Here is a 24,258-nt window from a genome sequence, read left to right as displayed (position 1 = left end):
AAATTTAAAAAGAGGGGCCAGCAGATGGCCTGGTGGTTAAGGCGTTGGACTCCCACATGGCCGACCGTGGTTTGAATCCCAAACCTGGCGGCTTGCTTTCTCACTTTCTCTTTTGCTCTCTCACTCTCACTCTGTCCTTCTCTGGTCAAATTAAAATAAATAAAGTTAAAATCGTTCTTAAAAAAAGATATTAAGAAACCAGAAGTTAGCGTAATGGCTATGTCGCTGAACTCCCATGTAGTCGACCGCAGTTCGCGTCCTGGACCGGGTGGCTTAAACTCACGCTGGGCGCATGTGCGTGTGTGCCCAAGATCCCGAGAGGAGAATGGAGGAGAAGGAATTGCGGCGTGGCCATCCCCCCTGGGGGGTGATGTCTCGCTTTCTGTCTCTCTCTGTCTCTCTGGCGAGCGCACATGCCCTGTAGCGAAAACCTCTCAAAAAAAAAAAAAAAGAAAGAAAAGAAAAAGATATTTTAAAAATAAATAAAATAAATGCATAAATAAACTCAGAGCCCCCAGGTGGTGTGGTGGTTAAGGTGCTAGACTCCCACATGACTGGAAACAGTTTGAGTCTCAGACCCAGTAACTTGAAAATCGTGCTGGGTGCGTGTGTGTGTGTGTGTGTGTGCATGCATGCCCAAACTCCTAGAATGGAAGAGAAGCAAAGAGAAGCAATTGTGGCATGGCCATGCCCCCCCATGGGGGGTTGATTTCTCACTTGCTGTCTCTCCAATGAATGCACATGCCCTATAGCAAAAAACTCTCTCTAAAAATAAAAAAAGAGAGATACAAGAAAGATTGCAAGTGTTTGAACTCCGACACGTCGTGAAGATGGGGCCTGGGTAGTACCCACCTAGGAGGCGGGCTGGAGTTCTATGCATGGAAGTCGCACCAAGGCCGGAATCCGCTGGGGACAGGGAACCAGCCCTGTCGCAGGTTTTGCCTTGAAGCATCGTGGACAGCCTGTTTCTAGAAGCAACGTTCTTAGTCCTGGTGGTGCATTAGACTCACCTGGAAGCCCCTGTAAAATAGAGGTGCCCTTGGGCCAGTAGGTGGCATGGTGGTTAAGGCACTGGATACCACATGGCTGACTCTGAGGTTCAAGTCCTGGACCCAGCGACTTGAAAAACACTCCAGGTGCATGTGAGTACATGACCCAAATCCTGAAAGGAGAGCAGAGGAGAAGAGATTGCAGTGTGGCCTTGCCCCCTTGGGGAGGGTGATTTCTCACTCACTTTCTCTGGCAAGTGCACACACCCTATGATAAAAACCTTACAAAACAATGTTTAATTAAAATTAAAAATTAAAAATAAAACCTTCAGCAGACATTAGAATTGCCTGGGAGCTCTTGAGAACCCAGATGCTCGGATTGTGCATCATACCAGTAAAATTTGACAAAGTCTCTGGAGCCAGGCATTGGTGTTTTCTAGAACTTTCTTTTTCCTTTTCTTCTTTTTTGTTTTTGTTTTTGTTTTGTTTTTTGAGAAATGTTAGCTCTAGGATACATGCGCCCACCAGAGAGACAGAGACAGAAAGCAAAAAAATCACCCCCTGGGGGGATGGCCACGCCACAATCCCCTTCTTCAGTTCTGCTTTTTGCATTTTGGCCACGCACGCCCATGCACCCACCATGAGTTTCAAGTCACCAGTTCTGGGATTCAAACCATGGTCAGCCATGTGGGAGTCCAGCACCTTAACCACAATGTCACCTGCTGGCCCTTTCTAGAACTTTCTAAGAGATATTACTGTATAGCTGCATTTGAGAACTGGTGTTTTACAGAAATGAAGCTAGGTTCCCCTTGGCCTTTTTAATTTTTTTAAATTTCTTTTTATTTTATTTTATTTTTTAAAGAATTGTGTATTGGGACCAGCAGTTAGTGTAATGGCTATGTCACTATGTGGGGTGTGATTTCTTGCTTTCTGTCTCTCTGTCTCTCTCTGTTTTTCTGGTGAGCACATGCACCCTATAGCTAAAACCTCTCCCGAAAAGCAAATAAATGAATAAAAATTAAATTAAAAAATTTAAAAAATTCCAACTCTCCTGTGGCATGTAGTCAGGGCACCACAGGAAGCTGAAGGTGCCAGGGGGTGGATGGACCAGGCCTGCAATACCTGCTCACCTTCTATGGCTTCCAAGGTTTGGAGTGAGGCTAGGAGGGGTTGGGCATTGTGGGAGTATTCTCAGAGCACCCCACATGGTATGCTGAGGGTTCCCCAGAACACATAGAGAACCAGCTTATTAACGTGGTCTGGAGGTTTTCTGGCCTGTGGTCTGGTAGTTCAGGAAGCCGGGTCCCACGAGGCTGACCATGTGGTTCAAGTCTCAATCCCAGTGGCTTGAAAAACATACAAGATGGTGTGTGTATCCCTCACATCCCAAGAAGATGGACCAGTGGAGACGGGATTGTGGCATGGTTATGTCCCATCGGGGCAGGAGAGGTGTTTTATCCCTCTTCTTCTCTCTCTGTCTCTCTCTGGTCAGCACACACGGTCTCTGGACACATTAAAAACAGTTTTTTAAGAGTTAACTGAAGGGACCAGCAGGTGGCGTAGTGGTTATGGCGCTGGACTGCTATGGTCAACTGTGGCTCAAGTCCCACACCCGGCAGCTTCAAACTCACACCAGGTGCACATGCGTGTGTGCCCAAAATCCCAAGAGGAGAGCAGTGGAGAAGGGATTGTGGTATGGCCATCTCCCATGGGGGGTGATTTCTCACTCTCTCTCTCTCTCTCTCTCTCTGTCTCTGTCTCTCTGGCGAGTGCAGGTGCTCTATAGCAAAAATCTCTCAAGTATAAAAAAGAAAAAAGTCAACTTGAGGTCATTAAACTGTTGTGTCTGATAAACGGATGCCAATAGTGACCCTGGGCTCTTCTGTGCCCTCAACCCACAGTCATCCAAAGTGAAAACTACCGTGTGGGCTTCATGCCTCACTGTTTGGTTAAATATGTGTTCAGATATAATAGAGGCCCTGGATGGAAACCTCAAATAACATGGATGTCTTCGGTCTACTGATCTTGAAACTAAAAACAGCCTGGACAGTAGTTTTTGGTGAACCACAACTCCCAGCTCAAAGCTAGTGCCCGAGGCTGTAAATTTAGGAGATGTCCGGAGTCAGGATTTCTATACATTTTTTTTAAGAGTGCATGCGGTCACTAGAGAGAGAGAGAGAGAGAGAGAGAGCACACCAGTCCTTGGCCTGGTCGTTAAGAGAGCTGGATCTCACATGGCACCACAATCCCTTCTCCTCCATTCTCCTCTTGGGATCTTAGGCACACACACACATGAGCCCGGTGTGATTTTCAAGTCACCAGGTGTAGGACTCGAACTGTGGTCAGCCATGTGGGAGTCCAGTGCCTTAACCACCATGCCACCTGTCGACCCTGGATGTGAACACGCTAAACCAGATTTAGTGCAATCTGGATTGCAGATGAGCTCCAGAAACCCTCAAATCCTGCCAGCTCTTGCTGACGGAACGTTCCTTGGGAAGTCCTCACAGAGTAAAAAGCTTGTTTTTCTAAAATTTTGATATATGGCACATGTGCTCCCCATAGAACTAAAGAGAGAGAGGGAGAGAGAGAGAAAGAAACTGAGAAACGACACCCTCCTCCCCCTGGGAGGATGGCCACACCACAATCACTTCTCCTCCATTCTCCTCTTGGGATTTTGGGCACGCACACACGTATACATGCCCCGTGTTTTTGAAGCCACTGGGTCTGGGATTTGAACTGCTCTGTGGGCCATGTGGGATCCACCCGCCTTAACCATCCCACCACTGGCTGGTCCTATTCTGAGAGCTTTTGTAACCGAGTTAGGTGTCTCCTGGCAGACCAGGTTTTTTGGAGGCACTGGTGGTGTGGAAGAAGGAGCCTCTTTCGTTCTATAAACCACTCAACCACCAGAGAAAACTTGGAAGCTGTTTTCTTTCTTCCTTTTTTTGGAGAGGTTTTTGCTATAGGGCGCATGTGCTCACCAGAAAGACAGAGAGAGAGAGTCAGAAAGCGAGAAATCACGCCTCAGGGGGGATGGCCATGCCACAATCCCTTCTCCTCCTTTCTCCTCTCGGGATCTTGGGCACGCACGCACACATGCCCAGTATGAGTTTAATCCACCGGGTCCGGGGCTCGAACCGTGGTCAACTTCATAGAAGTACAGCGATGTAGCCATTATGCCATCTGCTGGTCCTGTTGGAAGCAGTTTTCTGTATAACATTTCTCCCTAAGTGATAAGACCAGTCTTCTAGGGCTTGGATCACTTCCTTGGGGTTGGCAAAAGCATTATTGTTTGAAAAACTCACCTGGTGGTCACCAGCAGAGCCCAGCTGGAGGAGCTGGGAGGAGACTTGTGAACCATCACCGTATCAGCTCTTGAGTGTGTGTAGGGCAGAGGCTCGGGGGGTGAGAGGGTCTCGCTCCCGGAGATGGGAAATGACTCTGATCCTAGCCAGATCTACGGTAGGTGGGAAACAAGGTTTTAGAGAATTGCTATAGGGACAGTTGAGGTCTTCTTAAGGGACTTGAGCATTTCCGGAACTCAGGTGCTGCATGTCTCGTTGGTGAATGTGTGAATTTTGTCACGTTTGGCATGCTCTTCACACGGCCACCAGGGGAGCCCTCTTTTCTTGGGCTGTACCAGGAAGGTGGGGTTTTCGTGATCGAGGATTTGGGGGTGGGGGTCGGAGGCAGGTGACTTAGGCCAGTTGAGTTCTTGCAGAAGTTCTCAGATGGTTTTTCCAAGGACTTAGCTGAGAGCTTATGACCCTTAGGCTTCCTGAAGCCAAAAAATGTTACTTAAAGAGGTAAGACATTCCTGTCTTGGGCCAGCCCGTGGCATGGTGGTTAAGGAGGTTGGATGCCACATGGCTGGCGGTGTGGTTCGAGTCCCAGACCCAGTGGCTTGAGCGTGTGTACATGCATGCTTGAAATTCCAAGAGGAGAATGGAGGAGAATGGATTGTAGCATGGACGTCTCTGTGGGGGCTTAATTTCTCTCTGTATCTCTCTCCCTCCCCATGAATGCATGTACCCTATAGCAAATAAAAACATTGTATTAAAAATAAAATTGTAACCAGCTGGACTTGCTATTGAACGTAGTTAGATTATTTAAGAAAATATGGGGGGAAAAGGAATGGAAAACAACTGTAGACACCAGAGATAGTGTGGGAGGAGGGTGGGAAAGGGCAGAGGGTCAGGAATAGGGATTATGTGTGTGTGTGTGTGTGTGTGTGTGTGTGTGTGTATTTATGGAAAATTATACATATTGTGTATATATATATATTCCATATATATTTGTGTGTATGTATATATATATATATACACATAAATAATTCTATATATATGTGTGCGTATATATGTATATGGAAAATTACCAATGATAACATGTATGAATAAGCTGCTATGCAGTGTATTCTGGATGGGAAATCACATTTTGTATGTTGTGGCGATGATCAGGGAATGAATGTAAATTAATTCATTAAAAAAATGTTTCAGAGGGGGATCAACAGTTAGCGTAATGGCTATGTCGCTGGACTCCCATGTAGTCGACCACGGTTCGAGTCCCGGACCCGGCGGCTTAAACTCATGCCGGGCACGTGTGCGTGCGTGCCCCAGATCCCGAGAGGAGAATGGAGGAGAAGGGATTGCGGCATGGCCATCCCACCTGGGGGGCGATTTCTCACTTTCTGTCTCTCTGTCTCTCTCTGTCTTTCTGGCGAGCACACACTCCCTATAGCAAAATAAATAAATAAATAAATAAACCTCTCCCAAAAAAGAAAAAAAAAATGTTTCAGGGAATAAAAAAAAGCTCATGGAAATACGTGTAATGGGAAAACTATGTATGAATTTCAAAAAGTGTTTGTACCAACATAGATTCATACTTTAATTATAAAAATATAAAGTAAATAAATAATAAAAGCAAATGAATAAATAGCATTTTAGAGATGAGAACGTGATGTAAGTGAGCATCGCCCACTAGGATGTGTAACTGGCAATGTGATACCTGTGACGTGTCGTTTTCTCCTTCTCACCGGGAAGCTTGGGGATGAACCATGACGACGACCACTCGTCCTGCGCCGGCCGGTCCCACATCATGTCCGGAGAGTGGGTGAAAGGCCGGAGCCCCAGCGACCTCTCCTGGTCCTCCTGCAGTCAAGAAGACCTTGAAAACTTCCTCAAGTGAGTCTCCAATTCATCTGTACAATCAATGCCATAGAAAATACTCCTGAATGGGACCAGCAGTTAGTGTAATGGCTAGGTCGCTGGACTCCCACGTAGTCGACTGCGGTTCCCGTCCCGGACCTGGTGGCTTAAAACTCACGCCGGGCGCGTGTGCGTGCGTGCCTAAGATCCTGAGAGGAGACTGGAGGAGAAGGGATTGCGGCGTGGCCATCCCCCCGGGGGGGTGATTTCTCGCTTTCTATCCTTCTGTCTGTCTGGTGAGCGCATGCACCCTATAGCAAAAACCTCTCCAAAAAAAAAGAAAAAGAAAATACTCCCGAATGAAAAAAACACCCAGGAAGATGACGCTTCTTCCAGATCTCGGCCGGCCTGAGGAGGAGGCCATCACTGCAGAGTCCCTGCAACCAGCAAAGCTTCCTCCCATGGGTGCATTCGGTCCAGTGGTGGGCACCCACCTGGTGGTCCTTGTGTCATTGTCACTTAATATTGCAACAAGGCAGTCAGTGGTGTGGAGGTTAAGGCACTGGAGCCCACATGGCTGACTCTGCAGTTCGAGTTCTGAACCTGGCAGCTTGAAAAACATACTTGTGTGTGTGCCCAAAATCAGGAAAGAAGGAAGGAGAGAGATCGCCAGGACCATCCGCCATGGCGGGGTGCTTTCTCATGCCCAACCTCAATCACTCTGTCTCTCTCTGGCGAGTGTCCATGCTCACTAGCAAATAAAAAGGCAGAAAAGAAGAAGAAGGAAGAGGAAGGGAATAGAAAGGAGGAAAGGAAGGGAAGGAAAAAAAGGAAAGGAAGGGTGGGGACCAGCAGGTGGCACTGGACTCCCACATGGTCAACGGCGGTTCGAGTCCTGGACCCGGCAGCTTAAAACTCACACTAGGTTCGTGCACATGCGTGCCTAAAATCCTGAGAGGAGACTGGAGGAGGAGGGACTGTAGAAGGCCATCCTCCCTGAGGGGTGATTTCTTACTTGCTCACTGTGAAGCATGTGGACTTATGCCTCACTTTTTTGTTAAATATAACATGGTCAGACATCATAGAGGCCCTGGATGAAAACTCCAAATAACATGGATTTCTTCAGGCTAGTGATCTTGAAATAAAAAATAGCCCGAACAGTTGCTTTTGTGAACTCCAAGTTCCAAGACTCCCAGCTCAAAGCCTCAGGTGAGTGCATGCACCCTACAGCAAAATCCCTTTTAAAAAAAAAAAAAACAGGAAAGTGAAAGGAAGGGAAGAGGTGGGAAGGAAGAGAGGGAAGAAAAAAGTTAAAACCATTTACAAGGATCATACCACCTGCTGGCCCACAATGATCACATTTTAATTAAGAAAAAAAAAAAAAAGAATGAATTTTCACAGAACTCCATTTTAACTCTTTTTTTCCTTGAGAGATTTTTTGCTATAGGGTGCATGCGCTTGCCAGAGACATGGAGAAACAGAGAGAGAGAAAAAGAGAAAGTACCCCCCAGGAGCCGCATTACAATCCCTTCTCCTCCATTCTCTTGGAATTTGGGGTACGCACACACACATGCCCATTGTGAATTTCAAGCCACCAGGCCCTAGACTTGAACCACGGTCGACCATATGGGAGTCCAGCACCTTAACCACTATGCCACATGCCGACCCCCTGACTGCAGAATCTTGATACAGTGTTATAAGCTGCTTGACATTGTTTCGTGTTACCCAGGAGGGTCAGCACAGCCACCCCGGAAGTTCTCTGTGCCACCCCCACAGTGCTGGTCCCACTGGTGACAGCTAGCATGTGTCCGAGCCCAGGGCAGGTGGGCCAGCGTGAGTCCATTCTTCATGAGCGTACATTTTTTTTTTTCCTTCAAGGACCTTGGCAAATGGCTGAGTTTTCTTTCCACTCCCCTCTGCCTTGTTTTAGGAATTGAAAAATATAAGCGTTGGAGTGTGAAACCTCCAACGAGAGAGGGAGCCTCACCCATCCATGGTTCAGTTTATTGGAGACTCAGTTCTCATTGCGAGTGAACATTTCCATCCTGGTTGAGATCCCAGGATGCTTTGCAGAATGTGCCCACTGGCCTGGTCAGCTCTCAGAGGGCACGAAATGAAGTCACCATCCTTGGGCAAAGCCTTGACCAGCCCTCTGTGAGAATCTGTACATTTGGAAATGAACGTGGTTTTATTTTGCAGTTTTTGCCTTAAGGCACATCTTGTGACCAGAGACAGAGAGAGAGAGAAGGAAAGTGAGAAATCACCCCCCAGGGAGGATGGCCATGCCATAATCCCTTCTCCTCTATTCTCCTCCTGGGATTTTGGGCACACGCACAAGTAACCTGGCGTGATTTTCAAGCCTCCAGGTCCAGGACTCGAACCTCACTCACCATGTGTTAGTCCAGCGCCTTAACCACCATGCAACCTGCAGGTCCATTTTATTTATTTATTTTTAATTGCCATGTTACAATCCTCCTGCTTCAGCCTCCTGAGGAGCTGGGACTGCAAGCAGCAACTTGTTAGGTGGGCCAGGAATTGAACCCGGGCCTCCCCGATAGCCTGAAGGTAGCATCTACCAGCCTGTGCTACCGCAGTGGGGCCTGGAAATAAGCATTTTGACTTTTTTCGGGGGGGGGGATTTTCGCTATAGGGCGCGTGTGCTCGCCAGACAGACAGAGAGAGACAGAAAGCAGGAAATCACCCCCCAGGGGAGATGGCCATGCCGCAATCCCTTCTCCTCCATTCTCCTCTCGGGATCTTGGGCACACATGCACACGCGCCCGGCGTGAGTTTAAGCCACCAGGTCCGGGACGCGAACCGTGGTCGACTACGTGGGAGTCCAGCGACATAGCCATTACGCTAACTGCTGGTCCCAGCATTTTGATTTTTCTAAAAGAAAGCAAATCAAACCCTGACTTCTACTTTTCCTTTAGTCGTAGTAACTTTTGCTCAAAGCCATATTCTAAAAAAAAAAAAAAAAAAAAAAAAGTCGTTTATTTCCAAAGCATGTTTGTCCAAGAAAGCGCTCAGGGACCCCGGGAAAAGTCCATTCATTGCTTCGGTGTTATTCTCAGGCTCCTCGGGAGGCGTTAAGCTCTCCCTGCCTTCAGAGCAAAGATGTACATTCAGACGTGTGGGAAAAGAACAAAGAGGAAAAAAACACAATCTATGTGTTCAATGCCCACCTGAGTCCTTTTTTCTTTTTTCTAGTAAGTTATTCATTGTTTGTTTGGAATGAAAATTCAACTGGGTATCTCATATATATATATTTACATATATACACATATATGTATACGTGTGTATATACATATATACACATAAATATGTTTTTATATGTGTGTGTATAGTTTTTTTTTTCTTATTTGCTATAGGGCACATGTGCTCTCCAGAGAAAGGCCCGAGAGTGGGGAAAAGTGAGAAAGCACCCCCAGATGGGATGTCCTTGCCACAATCCCTTCTCCTCCATACTCCTCTCCAGATGTGGGGCACACACATACACACACCAGGTCTGGGACTCGAACTGCACAGTCAGCCAGGTGGGATCCAGCCTCCTTACCCACCATGTCACCTGGCTGGCCCCCGAGTCCTTTCTTTCTTTTTTTTTTTTTTGTATAGGTGTTTGTTTTTTTTGGAGAGGTTTTTGCTATAGAGCGTGTGCGCTCACTAGAAAGACAAGAGACAAGAGAGATAGAAAGCGAGAAGTCACCCCCTGGGGAGGGTTGGCCACACCGCAGTCCCTTCTCCTCCATTCTCCTCTCGGGATCTTGGGCACACATGCACATGCATTCAGTGTGAGTTTAAGACACCAGGTCCAGGACTCGAACTGTGGTCGACTACATGGGAGTCCAGCGACGAAGCCATTACACCATCTGCTGGTTCCCCCACCCAAGTCCTTTGTTCATAAATAGTTTGGAGGTACATTCTTCCTGGTGAGTGCAAATCGAAACAAAACCCAGATAGTGCATTTGCAGGTCAGCTGGCCTCTTGCCCGTTTCAGGTCGAAAGTCAGCACCTGTCTGCTGGTCACGGACCCCCGGAGCCGGCACGCCGTGCGCCTGCCTCACAAGCTGCCCGGCATGCACTACAGCGCCAACGAGCAGTGTCAGATCCTGTTCGGCACCAACGCCACCTTCTGCAGGAACATGGAGGTAAGCCGCTCACGGAGGAGGGCGAGGGGGGCCCAGCCTTCCCTCGGCAGGCCTGGCTTCTGCTGGCTGACACCCATGTTCCCTCTTTACGCATGCACACCTATGCACATGCACAGCCTTAATATGCACGTGTGCACCTCAGCCCTGCATGCACACACACTGACATGGAGCCACGTGTACACCTGCACAATTGCACACCCAGGCAGGACTGCAGGAGGTTCTACACGTTGGTATCATTTGGAAGACTGGGGACCGGAAGTATTGATGAGCTCAGATTTTGGAATATTTGCCAATAGAGAGTTGAGACCTAAGTCTAAATACAAGGTGCATTTAAAAAAAAAAAAAAAAAAAGAGGTTTTTGCCTCAGGCTGTGTGCGCTCCCCAGAGAGAGCTACAAAGATAGAAATCCCCCCCCCCCAAGGAGGGGTGAGGGGATGGCCACACTGCAATCCCTTCTCCTCCATTCCCCTCCTTGGGCACGCATACATATGCGTCCTGTGTGTTTCAAGCCACTGGGTCTGGGACTCGAACCGCAGTCAGCCATGTGGGAGTCCAGTGACATAACTGCTATGCTATCTGCTGGCTGCACAAGAGGCATTTTATCTACACCCCCTACACAGCACCTAAAGGTGATTTTATTCAGACTTTGTGCGTTGCGTGTTTAGGCTGCTCCCTGTCACATGAGGTCAGGTGTGGAATTTTCCACATGGATTGTCCTGTCGGTGCTCGAAAAGTTTTGAATTTCGGAACCTTTTACATTTCATATTTTCGGATCGGAGATGCTCAGCCTGTGCTGACACCAGCAGCCCGATGTTTTAGTGTGCACGCCCTAGGAGGCTAGAGCAAAGGAATCAACTCAGACTGCTCGGGGGTCAGGTCATGTCACCTGACTTCCGACTGTACGCAGGTAAGGGAGAGAGAGAACTGCTCAGTGTTGGGACCAGCAGTTGGCGTAATGGCTATGTCACTGGACTCCCATGTAGTCTACTGTGGTTCAAGTCCCGGACCTGGTGGCTTAAACTCACACCCGGCGCATGTGCATACGTGTCCAAGATCCTGAGAGGAGAACGGAGGAGAAGGGATTGTGGCATGGCCATCCCCGCCCCCCCCAGGAGGGGTAATTTCTCGCTTTCTGTCTCTCTGTCTCTCACTCTCTCTGTGTCTTTCTGGTGAGTGCACATGCCCTATAGCAAAAGAACCTCTCCAAAAAAAGAAGATGGGAACTCATTTATTACCTGTTGATGTTGATGGTAATGTGTATAGTATTCTCAACCGGACTGGTCTGGTGTGTATGTCACATTGGATAAATTCTCCCTCCCTCTCTTTCTTTCTTTTTTGCTTTAGAGCACATCACATGTGGTTGACAGAGAGAGGGAGGAAAAATGAGAAAGCATCCCCCAGGGAGGATGGCCACACTGCAGTCCCTCCTCCTCCTTTCTCCTCTTCAGGTGTTCTGGGGCACACATGCACACACACCCAGCATGTTTTCCAAACTGCCAAGTCCAGGACTCAAACTGCAGAGTTGGCTGTGCAAGATCCAGCCACCTTAATCTCCATGCCACCTACTGGTCCCACTTCCCCTGTTTAATGTGTTTAATGTTTCATCTTCCCTGTTTCGGTAGACCGGGGCTTTGCTCATCTTCCTCTTCCGGGTTATAAACCTTCAAGGGCATCTTCCTCTTCCGGGTTATAATCCTTCAAGGACATCTTCCTCTTCCGGGTTATGAACCTTCAAGGGCAGCAGTTTTTGCTTTTGCTCATAGTATTGTCCAACTGCTTTGAGCAATGCCTGGCACACAGTGGGTGCTCAGTGAGTCCGTGTTGTGCTGGGATCCAGTCATGACCCTGACAGGAAACATGTCACGCCCTTCTTTTGGAGAGGTTTTCGCTATAGGGCACGTGCACTCACCAGACAGACAGAGAGACAGAAGGCGAGAAATCACCCCCCCAAGGGGGATGGCCATGCCACAATCCCTTCTCCTCCATTCTCCTCTCGGGATCTTGGGCACACACACACACGTGCCCAGCATGAGTTTAAGCCACCAGGTCCGGGACTTGAACCACAGTCGACTACATGGGAGTCCAGTGACATAGCCATTATGCCATCTGCTGGTCCCCATGTTAGGTCCTTCTTATATGGCCTCGCTGAACCCTGGATGAACCTGTGGCCAAGCTCAGGATTGAAAAAAAGCTCTTAGATCCTCCCCATAAAATACATTACTATGTTTTTGTTTTGTTTTGTTTTGTTTTTGAGAGAGATTTTTGCTGTAGGGCATTTGCACTCACCAGAGTCAGAAAGACACAGAGTCTGCAAGAAATCATCCCCTGAAGGGATGACCATGCCACAATTTCTTCTCCTCTTGGGATTTTGGCATGCACGCACACGTGCATAGCGTGAGTTTCAAGCTGCCGGGTCCAGGTCTTGAACCATAGTCGGCCACATAGGAATCCAGTGCCTTAGGCATTATACCACTTGCTGGTCCCTACTGTCTAAGGGTAAATTCACGTTTTTTTTCCATCAGGATCACCAACATAATATGTAGGACTTTGTCAAATATTTTGTAGCTAGAGACCCCCACACCATTCCTGAGGCGTCCTCCCAGGGCAGAACCCATCGCAGCAGGGCAGTCGGTCACACAGTAAGTGACAGCAAGCTGGTCCCAGGCAGTCACATCTCTTCCCGCATGCCTTAGGGTCCTCCCTGGAAAATTCTCAAGACTTCTGGCAAGTTAGTGCCCATGGAGGGCTCAGAAGTGGGTCTGTTACAGTCAGAGCCCAGTAAGGCAAGCTGAAATCCTTGTCGTTATTTTCTCTCTGGGTAACCCCAATTCCCACCCATGCTGGGACGCAATTCACGTATCTGTGTGCTGGGAGGAATAGCATGTCTCTCTCTCTCTTTTTTTTTAGAATTATTTTATTTAACTTTATTTATTTTAATTTGACCATAGAGGGGCCAGCAGTTAGCATAATGGCTATGTCGCTGGGCTCCCATGTAGTCGACTGCGGTTTGCGTCCCGGACCCAGTGGCTTAAAACTCACGCCGGGCGCATGTGTGTGCGTGCCCAAGATCCCGAGAGGAGAATGGAGGAGAAGGGATTGTGGTGTGGCCATCCCCCCTGGGGGGTGATTTCTCGCTTTCTATCTTTCTGTCTGTCTGGCGAGCGCACGTGCCCTACAAAACACACAAAAAAAAAAAAAAAAAAAAAAAAGAAAAAAAAATTGACCATAGAGTTACAGAATGAGAGACAGAGAGAGAGAGCAAGAAAGCAAGTTACCATGTCTGGGACTCAAACCGTGGTCGGCCATGTGGGAGTCCAGTGCCCTTAACCACCATGCCATCTGCCAGCTCCCTGAGGATTAGCATGTCTCTATGTGCAATTCCTTGAGGGCTGTGAAAAATCAAGCATCACCTTAAATCCATTCTCTTCTTGTAGCCAGAGACACCAGAACTAATCGGAAACATCTTTGGGCCCTTGTTCTTTCTTTTTCAATTTTCTTTTTTTTTAGAGATTTTTTCCTTAGGGCGCAGGCGCTTGCCAGAGAGAGATAGAAACAGACAATGAGAGAGAAAATGAGAAGTCACCCCCCAGGGGGGATGGCCACGCTACAATTGCTTCTCCTCCATCCTCCGCCCGGGATCATAGGCATGCACACACACGTGCCCGGCATGAGTTTCAAGCTAGAAGGTCCTGGACTTGAACCACTGTCAGCCATGTGGGAGTCCAGCGACGTAATTGCTATGCCATCTGCAGGCCTGGGTCCTTAAGTCTTTATAGCTCCCATTCTTCCGTGCCCTGGGGGATTGCAATGGAAACCACGTCATGAAATGCATCAATGGTTGCGTTTCACTTTCTTACTCCATCCTCTGCTTTCGGCCAAGGGGCCAGATTTGCTCTCCTACGTGAAACAGCTAACAAAACACAGATACAATGTGTGAGACAATGATTTATTCTTTTTTTTTTTTTTTAGATTTTTTAGACCATAGGGTGCACGTGCTCATTCAAGACAGACAGAGACAGACAGAAAGAGGGAAAGTGAGAAACTACCTCCCGGGGGATGGCCACACTGCAGTGCCTTCTCACCTATTCTCCTTTTAGGATTTGGGGCATGCACACACACATACCTGGCATACTTTTCAGGCCACCGGGTCCAGGACTTGAACCGCGGAATTGGCCATGTGGGATCCAGTGCCTTCACCATCACACCACCTGCTGGCCCCTGAAACAATGATTTTTTAAGACACCGGACTGCAAGCCATAAAAGACTGTGGTCCTGGGACCAGCAGATGGCATAATGGTTATGTCGCTGAACTCCCATATAGTTGACTGCAGTTCGAGTCTGGGACCTGGCAGCTTAAAACTCATGCCAGGCACGTGTGCGTGCATGCCCTAAATCCTGAGAGGAGAATGGAAGAGAAGGGATTGCAGCGTGACCATCCCCCCCGGGGGGTGAAATATTGTTTTTCGTCTGTCTCTCTCTTTCTCTCTCTCGCGCACGTGAGTGTCCATGCCCTGTAGCAAATTTTAAAATATTAATAATGATAAATAAATAATTCCTAAGGGAAAAAAAGGTACATCAACTCACTTGCCACTATAAAGCCTGTCCCCTGATGCAGCTTTACTGTCACTTGCCCCTCACTGATAGGATTTTGAATTAAAACTGCCAAGTCTGGGACTCAAACTATGTAGTCAGCCAGGTTGGGTTAAGCTATCTAAAACACCACACCACTTGCTGGCCCTGCTTAGCCTCTTTTAATTTGCTGTGTGTCTCTCTGTTTAGTTAGACCATGGCTTCAATGATTTTCCTCTTTCAAGAGCAACAGTCTTTGCGTTTGCACACGGTGTTTTCTAACTGTCTTGAGCAGCATCTGCAAGCAGTGGATTCACTATGGTCTCTGCAGTCAAAACTCTCTGCTAGTGTTAATCAGTATCTGCAGCTGTTCCCCAGTGCTAGTATCACCAACTCAGCTCCACCTCCAATCTTTAGGCATGAGATTCTCATAAGAGCACAACCTAGATCTCTCACATGCACAGTGAGCTCGCAATAGGATTCCACTCCTATGAGAATCTAATGCCACCACTGATCCAATCGGAGGTGGTGCTCAGAGGGTCATTCAAGCAATGGGGAGTGACTGTAAATACAGAGGAGACTTCACTCACTCACCTTCTACAGTACCAGTCCATGGCCTGGAGGATGGAGACTCTTAGACTGGAGGTGCATACATGTGCACGAAAAAGGGAGAGAGAGAGATTAGGCACCTCCTGGTACAGCTTGGTCATACCACGATCCCTTTTTCTTCCAATTCCCCAATCTGTTGGGATCTTGGGCATGCTGAAAATATCACTGGCCAGTTCCTTAGCTGGCATCCCTGTGCAGAACTGCTGGGGAGAACTGCAGAAAGCACCTGAACATTAATGAGGCCACCGGTCTGTGTGTGCGTGTGTGCGTGTGTATTATTCGCCCTAAAACTTTTGGGAACTGTATTGTCTTTTCCCAATCCATTCATCTTTACGCCTATTACAGAAAAGAAAATAATCATGAAATATAACAGAGGTTGGACGTTGCCAAAGGAATAAAACTGAGACACACCAGCGCTAAGGAGATGAACAGATTCTTTGTCTTTTTCCAAGATACAGAACATAAATTGTTTTACATTGCCAGAGGGTGTGTGCACTCACCAGAGAGAGAGAGAGACAGAAAGAGAATAGGAGGAAGAGAAAGTATCCTCCCCTACTCCCCCGCTGTAGTGGTGCTTTGGTCACACTGCAATTTCTTCTTCTTTTCTTTCTTTCTTTTTTTTTTTTTTTTTTTTCGGAGGTTTTTGCTAATGGACACGTGTACATGCTTGCCAGAAAGACAGAGAGAAACAGAGAGACAGAAAGTGAGAAATTATCCCCCAGGAAGGATAGCCACACCACAGTCCCTTCTCCTCCATTCTCCACTTGGGATCTTGGGCATGCATTCACATGCGCCTGGCTTGAGTTTAAGCCACCGGGTTTGGGACTCGAACCACAGTTGACTACATAGGAGTCCAGCGATATAGCCATTATGCCAACTGCTGTTCCCTTTTGTTTATTTTTCTAAGAGAGATTTTTGCTATAGGGCATATGTACTCACTGGAGAGACAGAGAAAGCCAGAAATCACTCCCTAGGCGGGATGGCCACGCTGCAATCCGTTCTCTGTTCTCCTCTTGGGACTTTGGGTATGCATGCACATGCGCCCAGCATGAATTTTAAGCCACCGGGCCCAGGACTTGAACTGCAGTCAACCACGTGGGAGTCCAGCGACATAACCATTACACCATCTGGTGGTCCCATGCATTTGCAAAGTATAGCAGAAGGGATCATAGGGGGTCAGGCAGTGGCGTCACGGTTACGGTGCCTGGATCCCATGTGGTTGGCCACTCAGTTGGAGTCCAAGATCCAGTGACTCAAAAAACACACCAGGTGCGTGTGCATGCATGTCCAAGATCCCAAGAGGAGAATGGAGGAGAAGGGATTGCGGCGTGGCCATCCCCCCTGGGGGGGTGATTTCTCACTTTCCCTCTGCCTCTCTCCAGTGAGCATATTCAGTCGTGGTACAAAGGAGCAAGAGGAGAATTTAGGTTGTACCAGATACCCTGAGCACACAGGGGCCAGGGGCTCAGTGCTAGAGATACAGTGGTAATGTCTGCCCCACAGCACGAAACACGCGTTACCCTGAGCTCTCGCTGTCCTTTGGGTGGAATTGCAAATGCAGAACTTCCTTCAGACTGGACTTCCACGTGTGTCCTTCTTTTGGCAGTCACCCTTCAAAGCAGTTTGAAGACCGAGCAAAATTGAAAACCACCCCCTCACTCTACACCGTAGAGTACATAACTGGGAAAAAAAAAAAAAAAAAAAAACCCAGGACGCTGCTTTGGGAACAGCCATCTCTCCAGACGAGCCAAGTGGCTGTTTCTTAAACATTTGCATACCAGCAAACCAAGAAAAATGAAAATACAGTGCATTTTGATTCTTGGGGCCCTGGAGGCTCCTGCAGTATCCTCTTTGAATCGTTCGTGTCTGTCTGAAGAATGCTGGTATGTAAGGCTCAGAACTGTCTGTGGAAATAGAAACGAACAAGAAAAAGAAAAATTGGCACCCCTAGCTGGCATTGGTTACAGAAGTTATTGGCAAATACAGCTGTCTCCTCTTTCAGCCAATGGTAATGTGATGTTTTTAATTCAATAAAGCATTTCAAGAAAGTCCAAACAGAACAGCTATAAACACAGCGTGGTAAATATTTATTAGAAAGGGGGAAACGAGCTTTATGCAATTAGCCCAATCAATCCGTTTTATGATGACATGTTCCTCCTGTCCTCATTGGCAAAGTCGCTTTAACGTTAGCAGGGCTGATTTCACAAGACTTTCAAGCTAGTTAAGTTCCGATATCCTGCCAGGTGAAATTGGGTGAGAGAGACAGAGACAAGAAAAGTGAGAAATCATCTCCCCCTCCCCAGAGGGGATGGCCACACCACAATCCCTTCTCCTCCAGTCTTGTCTCGGGATTTTCAGCACTCATGCCCATCACCAGAATGTTTTTCTTTTATCTTTTAGAGATTTTTGCTACAGAGCGCATGCATTTGCCAGAGAGACACAGAGAGAGATACAGAAGGGGAGAAATCCCTGCCCTTCTGAGGGGGGATGGCCACGCCACCTTTTTTCCTTCTCTGTTTTCCTCTTAGGATTTTGGGCATGCACGCACACATGCCCAGCGGAAGTTTTAAGCTCCAGGGTCCGGGACTAGAACTGAAATCAGCCATGTGGGAGTCCAGCAACATAACCATAACACTGTTTGCCGGACCCCCAAGCATGATTTTTTTTTTTCCCTTTGAAGAAGTTTTTGCTATAGGGTATGTGCGCACACCAGAAAGATACAGAGAGAGAGACAGAAGGCGAGAAATCAGCCCCCCAAGTGGGATGACCATTCCGCAATCCCTTCTCCTCCATTCTCCTCTCCGGATCTTGGACACTTGTGCACACACGCCCAGTGTGAATTTAAGCCACCAGGTCTGGGACTTGAACCGCGGTTGACTACATGGGAGTCCAGCGACATAGCCATGACGCCAACTGCTGGTCCCTCTCCCACCCTTTTTTTAGAGCATTATTTGGGTGCCTGTGAGTGATTGCTGGTTTATAAGCATTTATGGAGCATGAAGCTATCAGCCCCTCATTTCCGGAAGGCAGGTGTCTAGAGTGGTCCTAAGCCACTAGAAAGTCTCGTGCATCCTTTTCTACCATCTTTGGTCTTTCTGAACACTCAGCACCTCTTGGTACCATGCCAACATGCCATCCATAGCTCACTGTCATCGAGGTGGGCTCGCTCGTCAAGTGCCCAGGTTCCTGTCCTGGCTCAACCTCTTCTTTTTTCTTTCTTCCAGCATAGGGTTCGTGCACTCACCAGAGAGAGACAGAGAAAGGGAGACTCCCGATGGGTCTGAGACTCAAACCACATAGTCAGCCATGTTGGATGTAGTTGCCTTAACCACCACGCCACCTGCTGACCCCCACCTCTACCTCTTCAATGAGTTTTCTAGTCTCTCTATGCCTCAACCTTCTAGTCTGCAAAGGGGGAAAATAAATACTTGCACATGATGGGGAGAATATGTTTTTCCTTCAGGTTTTTGCCATAGGGCACGTGTGCTTGCTGGAGAAAAACAGAGAGAGAGAGAGAGAGGGAGGGAGGGAGGGAGAGGGAAAGTATAAATGAGAAATCACCTGTCAAGGGGAATGACCCTGCCACAATCCCTTCTTCTCTCAGGATTTTGGGCATGCACACACATGCACCCAGTGTGAATTTCAAGCCACTGGATCTGGGACTTGAACCCTAACTAGCCATGTGGGAGTCCAGCACCTTAACCACAAAAGTAACCACTGAATTAGAACACTTTACCCCTGCATGCCTAGCTGTTAAGTAGTATCATTTTCTATCACCTGTGTTTTAGAGCCATGGGGAAAGGGCAGAGACACTGTCTAACTCAGAGGTCCCCAGATTTCTTGGCCACAGGGACCAATTTTGTGGAAGATAATTTTTTCTTGGATTGAGAGCATTGGAAAAGATGGTTTCTGGATGATTCAAGAACAATACATTGTGTCCTTTATTTCTGTTACATTGTAATATATACTTCGATTAGATTGGGTCATTGGAAAAGTCATGATGCATTTTTGCATGGAAAAATACATCATGCCTTTTTCAATAACCCAATACACTAACTTCCTTGCCCCTATAAAGCCTGCCACTAGATGCAGCTTGTCACTTACCACTCACTGATAGAGTCTTGATAGAGTCTACAAGGAATTGATTCATTACCGTCTCTCTGCAGTCAGACCTCTCTGCTAATGTTAATCAGGATTTGCAGCCTCTCCCCAGTGCTAGTATCACTGCCTCAGCTCCACCTCAGGTCATCAGGCTTCAGATTCCCATATGCAGCCCACAACCTAGATCCCTCACAAGTGCAGTTCACAATTGGGTTCCTACTTCCATGAGAATCTAATATCACCACTGATCTGACAGGAGGCAGAGCTCAGGGGATGAGTGAGTGATGGGGAGATTTGGATGGAGCTTCACTGGGCACCCTGGTCTAGCTGACAGTCACGTTGGCTGGTCCTTCTTGTCCACAGCATTCTCTATGCTATCCTCCCCATCCATCCTGGCACTCTGGGAACCTGTACCCCCCAGATTGCTTTCCAGCCTTCATTCTCTCTCTGTCAGCAACCTCCCAGTTCCTTGGCTGGAAAGCCTCTTTCTGTCTTCTCCAATCCCTGAAAGACTTGCCTAGACTTTTTTTTTTTTTTTTGAGAGAGAGAGAGAGTTTTGCTATAGGGCACTAGTGTTCACCAGAGAAATCACTCCCCAGGGAAAAGACCATGCCACAGTCTGTTCTCCTCTCAGGATTTTGAGCATACACACACACGTACACAGCTTGGAGTTTTTGTTTTTGCTTTTTTTTTTTTTTTAAGAATTACTTGATTTAACTTTATGTATTTTAATTTGACCAGAGATAGAGTGTGTGAGAGAGAAAGTGAGAAAGCAAGCCACCAGGTCCGGGACTTGAACCACAGTTGACTATGTGGGAATCCAGCACTCTTAACCACCACATCACCTGCTAACCCCCCCCCACACACACACACACATACAACATAAGTTTTAAGCCACCGGGCCCGAGACTCGAACTGTCGGTCAACTCCCTGGGAGTCCAGCAACGTAACGATTACGCCATCTGCCGGTCCCTGTCTAAACATTTGGATGGATAGATGCCAGGAAGCTCAGGGTGTCAGAATTCCACCTGGAAACAACAAGGTTCTGTTCTCTGACGTCAGTCGTTTCCAAAGCTGGTGGATCGTGACAGTCTCTTCCAGAGGGTGCAAAGTGTGTGTGTCTCACCCTGAATCTTGTGCTATAAAATCCCTAAGCAGGTGGGTTTCAGGCATTTCTCTTTTTTTTTTTTTTTTGGAGAGGTTTTCGCTATAGGGCGCGTGCACTTGCCAGACAGACAGAGAGAGACAGAGAGACAGAAAGCGAGAAATCACCCCCCAGGGAGGATGGTCACGCCGCAATCCCTTCTCCTCCATTCTCCTCTCGGGATCTTGGGCATGCACGCACATGCGCCCGGCGTGAGTTTTAAGCCACCGGGTCCGGGACTCGAACTGCGGTCGACTACGTGGGAGTCCAGCGACATAGCCATTACACTAACTGCTGGTCCCAAGGCATTTGTCTTTTTAAACAGCTCCTCCAGGGATTCTCACACCCAGCCTGTTTGCACTGCTGATGCAAATGAAATCTTGCCCTTTAATGCTATGGGCCTGGCCAGAGCCCGGGCTGGCCCTGGCCCCGAGGCTGGCCCTGTCCCGAGGCTGGCCCTGGCTCCTCTCAGACAGACAGGGCAGTTCGGTAGTACGTGGACTTGGACGCCGGGCTGAAAACCTCTTGCCTGTCTCGTTCTGAGCTTCCTGCTCGGCAGCTGCAGCCTCTCTTGAAGCTGTTGGACTTTGGCAGCCAATGGCCCGAATTTTCCAGAAGTGTTTGAGAGTTTACAGTAGGCTGTGGTCTCAGAGCGCCCTCCAGACAATGTACGCTGTGTGCTAGCTTGCTTTCATTTCCTGTCCCCGCTGCCAGCTAGGTGCCCCGAGGCCTGTGTCCCACCCTCACCCAGCTGCACCCAGCCCCCCACTGGAGCATGGTCTCTGCCACCCACAACGACATGGCAGGAGCCACCAAGCCTGGGACTCCGGAAGCCGTCCAGAAATGAACTGGCACGTGGCCACGGGAAGACTTCACACTGCAGCAGAATTTGTGGAAATCTTGGACCAGACCCTTTTGCATCCAGCCCCCGTCTTTCCTATCTCCCTCTTGGCTTGCGTTATCAGCCATGCGTTTTGCAGGGATCTTATTTTACATAACTGTTCCTTCAGTGCTGGTTGGAGCTGGAGCTGTTCCCCAGCCACTCCGTGGGTGCCCAGGGAGGAAGCTATGAAAAAAAAAAAAAAATCAGCATAAGCTTCACAGTTTTTGTTTTTTGTTTTTTTGAAAAGTTTTTGCTATAGGGTGCGAGTGCTCGCCAGAAAGACAGAGAGAGAGAGAGAGACAGAAAGCAAGAAATCACCCTCCATGGGGAATGGCCACGCCACAATCCCTTCTCCATTCTCCTCTTGGGATCTTGGGCACGTACGCACACGCGCCCGGCATGAGTTTAAGCCACCGAGTCCGATACTCGAACTGCAGTCGACTACGTGGGAGTCCAGCAACATAGCCATTACGTCAACTGCTGGTAGCAGCTTCACACCTTTTTAAAAAGGGGACGCCACCAGTTGGAGAGAGGTGGCAAAGGCTTGCATGCGTGAACAGCGGTCTCCTCTGAACTCATGCCCTCCTGGTATTTTCATAGTTCTTCTGGAGAAGAATGTTTGGCGCTGCAAATCATGCAGCACCTTGCAGAACTATGCTGCAAAGCATCTTGGGTCTGGCGTACACCACACTTTAAATGTAGCTATGAGGTAACAGAGTCAGAGCGCTTTTTTTGGTCTGCATGCTATTTGCATGGAGCTGTGGCTTTCTGCTACAATTTAAGAATGGCTGTAGGGTAGGGGGGCAGGATTTGCAGGGAACCCGAGCATCTCCACCTCTGACTCAGCTTGAGTGGATACCCCCAAATCTGTTTCCACACTGTGCAATGCACCAAACCTCACTGAAGTCAAGGACATGGTTGCTTAGTAACGCTTGCACGTGGAACACGGAACATTGCACACGGAGGGGACCACGTGGCTCTGGGCATGGTGTGTTCTATAGCTCTGTGTTTTAGACTTGAGAGAGATTGCGATTCAGACCTGTGAAAGGGCCAGCATTTGGCGTCGTGGTGGAGGCACTGGACTCCCACATGGTTGACTGCAGTTCAAGTCCCGGACCCGGCAGCTTGGGGATCACACCGCGTGCGTGTGTGTGTGTGTGTGCCCAAAATCCTGAGAGAATGGAGGAGAAGGGATTGCCAGGGCCATCCCTGGGAGGTTTCCCGGGGCCCCCCCGGGGGGGGGGGGGGGGGATTTCTCACTTTCTCTCTCTCTGTCTCTGTCTCTCTGTAGTAAGTGCATGAACTCTATGGCAAAAAAAATCTTAAAAGAAAAAACTGTGAAAAATGATTGCAGTAGGGCAGCCAGTGGCATGGTAGCTAAGGTGGCTGAGTCCCACATGGCCAACTGTGTAGTTCGAGTCCTGGATCCAGCGGCTTGAAAAACACTGAAAATAAAAGACGTGAGGATATGGCAGACATCTTGAGAGGAGAATGGCAGAGAAGGGATTGCAGCATGGCCAACCTCACTAGGGGGAGCTTTCTCATTTTCCCTCTCTTCTCACTCTGTCCCTCCAGTGAGTGCATATGCCCTATAACAAAACCTTTAAAAAAAAAAAAGTAGTGAAATATATCTTTAAAGGCTTCTTGAGTTTTATGTCTTTGAAAGGGCTTTTCCACTTCTATATTATAAATCAATTTAACTCATGGTTTCTTCTAGAAATTTTATGACCTTGTTTTTATGCTTAAATGCTTAATATAGTCCTTTTTTAAAAAAAACATTTATTAGTTTTTTTTTTCTTTTTTTTTTAAATTTGTCCAGAGAGAGAGAGAGAGACAGAGAAGGAAAGTGAGAAAGCAAACTACCAGGTGTGGGACTCAAACCATAGTTGGTGTCATGGGAGTCCATTGCCTTAACCACCATGCTGGCCCCAACTTTCATGAAATTTCCAAATAAGCATTCCTAACATCTTTATTCCCAGAGGGAAAAAAATCCAAGGCAAACACAAATAGAAAATTAACCTCTGTGTAAGCATGTTCTTAAAAATGTTTCTAAGCATGGGGACCAGCAGTTAGCGTAATGGCTATGTCGCTGGACTCCCACGTAGTCGACCGCGGTTCGCGTCCTGGACCTGGTGGCTTAAACTCACGCCGGGCGCGTGTGCGTGTGTGCCCAAGATCCTGAGAGGAGAATGGAGGAGAAGGGATTGCGGTGTGGCAATCCCCCCTGGGGGGTGATTTCTCGCTTTCTGTCTCTCTGTCTCTCTCTGTCTGGAGAGTGCATGCGCCTTATAGCAAAAAAAAAAAAAATCCTCTCAAAAAAAATATTTCTAAGCATGTCAAATATCTGTGCTCCTAATTTTGTAACTTTATCCTTCTTGGTTTTGAATGTGATATGCATGAACACACACAGTAGTCCGTTGTTCTCTGTACCACTGTTGAATGCCTAGTGAGATTGCTTCCAGCCCGGGCACGAGACTGTCACAGAGCTTTGCAGTGACCATTCTTGACAACGACTTGGGTGAGCAAAGACATTATCTTCAGGACACGCTTAGGAGTGGAATTGTTGTGTCTTAGAATGTCCGTGTCTTCAACTTTAGTAAATACGCCGAAGACTTGTCCAAAGTTGTTGAACCGAGTTAGACTCTCATCAAGAGTATATAACATTTTTGGG

At 47.9% G+C, this 24,258-nt stretch overlaps 1 protein-coding gene across 1 annotated transcript in view; it reads left to right on the top strand.

Moving 5' to 3' along the window:
• ADAMTS17 (ADAM metallopeptidase with thrombospondin type 1 motif 17) overlaps positions 1-24,258 on the top strand; it is a 269,537-nt gene that overhangs the window by 132,993 nt on the left and 112,286 nt on the right. Inside the window, exons 11-12 of the mRNA XM_027776149.1 lie at positions 6,029-6,169; positions 10,131-10,281. Of these exons, the coding sequence (XP_027631950.1) occupies positions 6,029-6,169; positions 10,131-10,281 (292 nt within the window). The remainder of the gene's footprint in view (positions 1-6,028; positions 6,170-10,130; positions 10,282-24,258) is intronic.

The sequence above is a fragment of the Tupaia chinensis genome, unplaced genomic scaffold (genome assembly GCF_000334495.1).
Source record: "Tupaia chinensis unplaced genomic scaffold, TupChi_1.0 Scaffold000632_1, whole genome shotgun sequence".
NCBI lineage: Eukaryota > Metazoa > Chordata > Mammalia > Scandentia > Tupaiidae > Tupaia > Tupaia belangeri.
Note: the sequence above shows the minus strand (reverse complement) of the source record. Positions and strands in the feature narration are given on the sequence as shown.